This window comes from Cupressus sempervirens, chromosome 3, assembly GCF_028749045.1.
Source record: "Cupressus sempervirens isolate cs-2001-9-10 chromosome 3, ASM2874904v1, whole genome shotgun sequence".
Taxonomy (NCBI): Eukaryota; Viridiplantae; Streptophyta; class Pinopsida; order Cupressales; family Cupressaceae; genus Cupressus; species Cupressus sempervirens.
The window spans coordinates 86909006-86912368 of record NC_143120.1 but is presented as its reverse complement, the minus strand read 5'-3'; the positions used below and the strand labels follow the sequence as shown (position 1 = coordinate 86912368).

Sequence of the window (3363 nt, the reverse complement as noted above, 5' to 3'; positions counted from 1 at the left end):
TGCCTCACGAGGTTTAAATCATTTGTAGATATGTAAACAAATAGAGTTTGTGTGCAATATATGGAAATAATCTCGAAAGAAAGACCATACATATAAATAGAAATTGAATATCAAACATTACAGGTCAAGAGTTTGGAGTTAGTATAATAATAGAAAAGATAGAATATTTCAAAACCTTTAAGTACATTTACTTTGAATTACTTAAAAATTATTAATTTTCATAGATCTCATAGCCACTACTACTTAGATGAAGTTAATTATGTTTATATCTATACATTTTGTTTGGTTAAGAGCATTGAATATTAAGAAAAGTTAATTTTGGTTCTTATTGATTATATAGTGTAAATTCTTTATTGGAAGGAAAATTCTTATTTATATTGATGCTGGTAATTGCACCATTGGAATGAATATCATGGCATAATTTTTTGAAAAGACTCCTTAAGATAATGCCATTGGAAATAGGGCTGTTTATGGACCAAACTACTCGACGCATATATTCAATCTATACTCCATAAAGTCAAATAAAAATGTGTGCATGGGAAAATATGTGCCACAGGCTTATATTTACGAAGCAAAACAGACATATCAAAGCACTAATTGAGTTAAATAAATGGAGATGCGTAGTTGAAGACAAATTTAGTTCTCCGAATGGATTTATATCTCCGAAGTATCAGTTTATAATTCAATTTGTCCTTTAAACGTTACAAGATTTTCCTAAATCTTGACTTTGTTGGCCTCTTCGATGAATTCTAGAATTGTAGTCACGTTGTTCACGTAGCCCATCTTTAATGCAAGAAACCCATTCATGCAAACTGCAGATTATACCTTAACAAAAAAAATTTAAGTGCATTTGTTGTCTAGTTACTTGATTGCAAGTGTGTTCTAGTTAAAGGTAACATTCAAAATTTTCATCTATCCTGCTTAAAGTACAACAATCTGTTATTCATGACTAAGAAAAGTTCCATCCATAGTTCAAATGAAATTACTCTACAAATTCTGTTTTGCATGAATTGATAATGATTTCCTTGCTACTAACGCTCTTTTGTTTGTCAGAAATGGAGGATAATCTCATCATGGGGGAACCCCAATTTGCTAGTAACACATACGAGCATATGTTGGAGCCTCAATTTCTTAAAGTTGGTGCTGGTTGTGACGTCCATAAAGCTTTGAAGGATTTCTGCAAGAGATATCAATGTCTGTTGAACATTTACAAAGCTGAGGGGATAGTAGCCAGGGTGAGCATCTGCCAATCCACTGAGATTGAATCATTATCATATCAACCGTTATGTGGAACGTTTCAGATTAAAGGGCTCTGTGGGTTTTGTTCTGATTCGACTTCTAGTTTCATAATATGTATGAATGATTCTCAAGGGAAGGTAATGGCGGGACTGGTTTGCAATGATAGCTTTCTTGAAGCAGCTAGCCCTATTACAATCACAGCTGCGCCCTTTCAAATATATCATGATTGCAAAGATGAAAACGATACTGTCAGCACTAAATAAGATGATGATTGGGCTCCTTTTTGATAACTCAGAACGCTAATCTATCACCTGCACTAAAAGCATTGCCAAATGCATTTAGGTGATAGTGTTTAGAGTGTGGAATTGAGTTGTTACAATGTTCTTCTGTGACGTTCTTAGTTATTTCTAGATAAACAAGTTTTGTTACTGTGATAAAAGATGGATATGTTTTACATGGCTATGTTCCTTAATATTTTGATAATTGAATCAGATAGCTAATGGGCATTCATGAAAAGAAACAGAGAAATCACTATCGAGAAGAATGGAATCAAAACGGCAGATAACTAAATCAAGCAAAAGACTTCATCTACTCCAAATAGCGCCGACAGCTACATAACATTTCGGAGTATAATATCAGAGAATTCCTCTATTTCCATACATCCCAATCGATATAAATTACAACCCGGATATCAACTGATATAATCTTGTATTGGTAGCATGTTCTCTACTCAGGGGACGCTACTATGTAGAAAATAAACTCCTGCAAAATCTGATCTATAACAGCAGAGATGATAAACAAACAAAATAAACAAGCCTTCAATAATGAAGAAACAGAGTACGCTCTTTTTTTGAACAGAATCAAATGAATAACTTTTTATTACAGATTACACAGATTTTCCAGAACTGATCATATTTAATACCACTAATGGTATATTTATTTAGAAAAGAACTAATTAAAACTACTTCTTAAACTCGAGTTCTATACAGGAGCTTCAACATGATTCCATGCATTATTAAGCATCAAATTTAGAAATTTATATGACTACTGATAAACTTCTTAAAAAATTGTCGATAACCATGCAATATAATAAGACTTTTTATGTTAACTGTTATGAGCTGAAAGATCAGCGGTGGAACTGGAGTTTGCCATTTCCGAACAGCGTCAATCTTGGCATTAATCTTCATACTCCCCCTTGATGCTGAGAGGACTAACAATTCGATCTTTGAGTACCAAAAATTGATCTTTTGTAACTGCCTTTGTGAAGATGTCTGCAATTTGCTCCTTTGTGCTGATGTACTTCAACTCAACCGCTTTATTTTGTACCAAATCTCTAATAAAATGTTGTTTAAGATCAAAGTGTTTGGTCCTGCTGTGATGAACTGGATTCTTGGCCAATTTAATGGCACTTATGTTGTCACAAAAAATCATAGTAGGTTGAACCTGTATCTCTCCAATTTCTTCAAGAAGCTTTCTAAGCCATAAAGCTTGTGTGCCAGCTGAAGTGACCGCAACATATTCCGCTTCTGTAGAAGAAAGAGCAACCATACTTTGCTTCTTTGAACTCCATGTAATTAAACCAGAACCCAAAGAAAAACAATTACCAGATGTAGATTTTCGGTCATCCAAACAACCTCCCCAATCTGAATCACTAAAGCCAACAAGCTCAAACTTATTAGAAGAATAGTGAATGCCAAAATCTACCATGCTTTTCACATACCTCAAAATTCTCTTGGCTGCCTTCATATGTTCCTCTGAAGGATTTGTCATATACCTTGAAACCAATGAAACTGAATAAGCAATATCAGGCCTTGTGTGAGTTAAAAACATCAAACTCCCCACAATGCTTCTGTATAATGTCTCATCAACAATTTTAGCACCATCATCTCTACATAATGTAACTCCATGAGCAATTGGAGCGGAAAGAGGTTTACAATCAACCATATCAAAAAATTTCAACATATCTTTTGCATACTTTTCTTGACAAATAAAAATTTCATCTTTACCTTGATAAACCTCCATGCCAAGAAAGTACTTCATGAGACCTAAATCTTTCATCTCAAACTCATTCATCATAGCAACTTTAAATTCATCTTTCATCTTTGAACTACTACCCATATATAA

At 33.7% G+C, this 3363-nt stretch overlaps 1 protein-coding gene across 1 annotated transcript; it reads left to right on the top strand.

Moving 5' to 3' along the window:
- Nucleotides 1–1055: 1055 nt before the first annotated feature.
- Nucleotides 1056–1502, top strand: LOC149564903 (uncharacterized). Its single transcript, XM_089816242.1, has one exon. The coding sequence runs from the start codon at nt 1056–1058 to the stop codon at nt 1500–1502; it is 447 nt and encodes a 148-aa protein (XP_089672368.1).
- The last annotated feature ends 1861 nt before the right edge of the window (nt 1503–3363 follow it).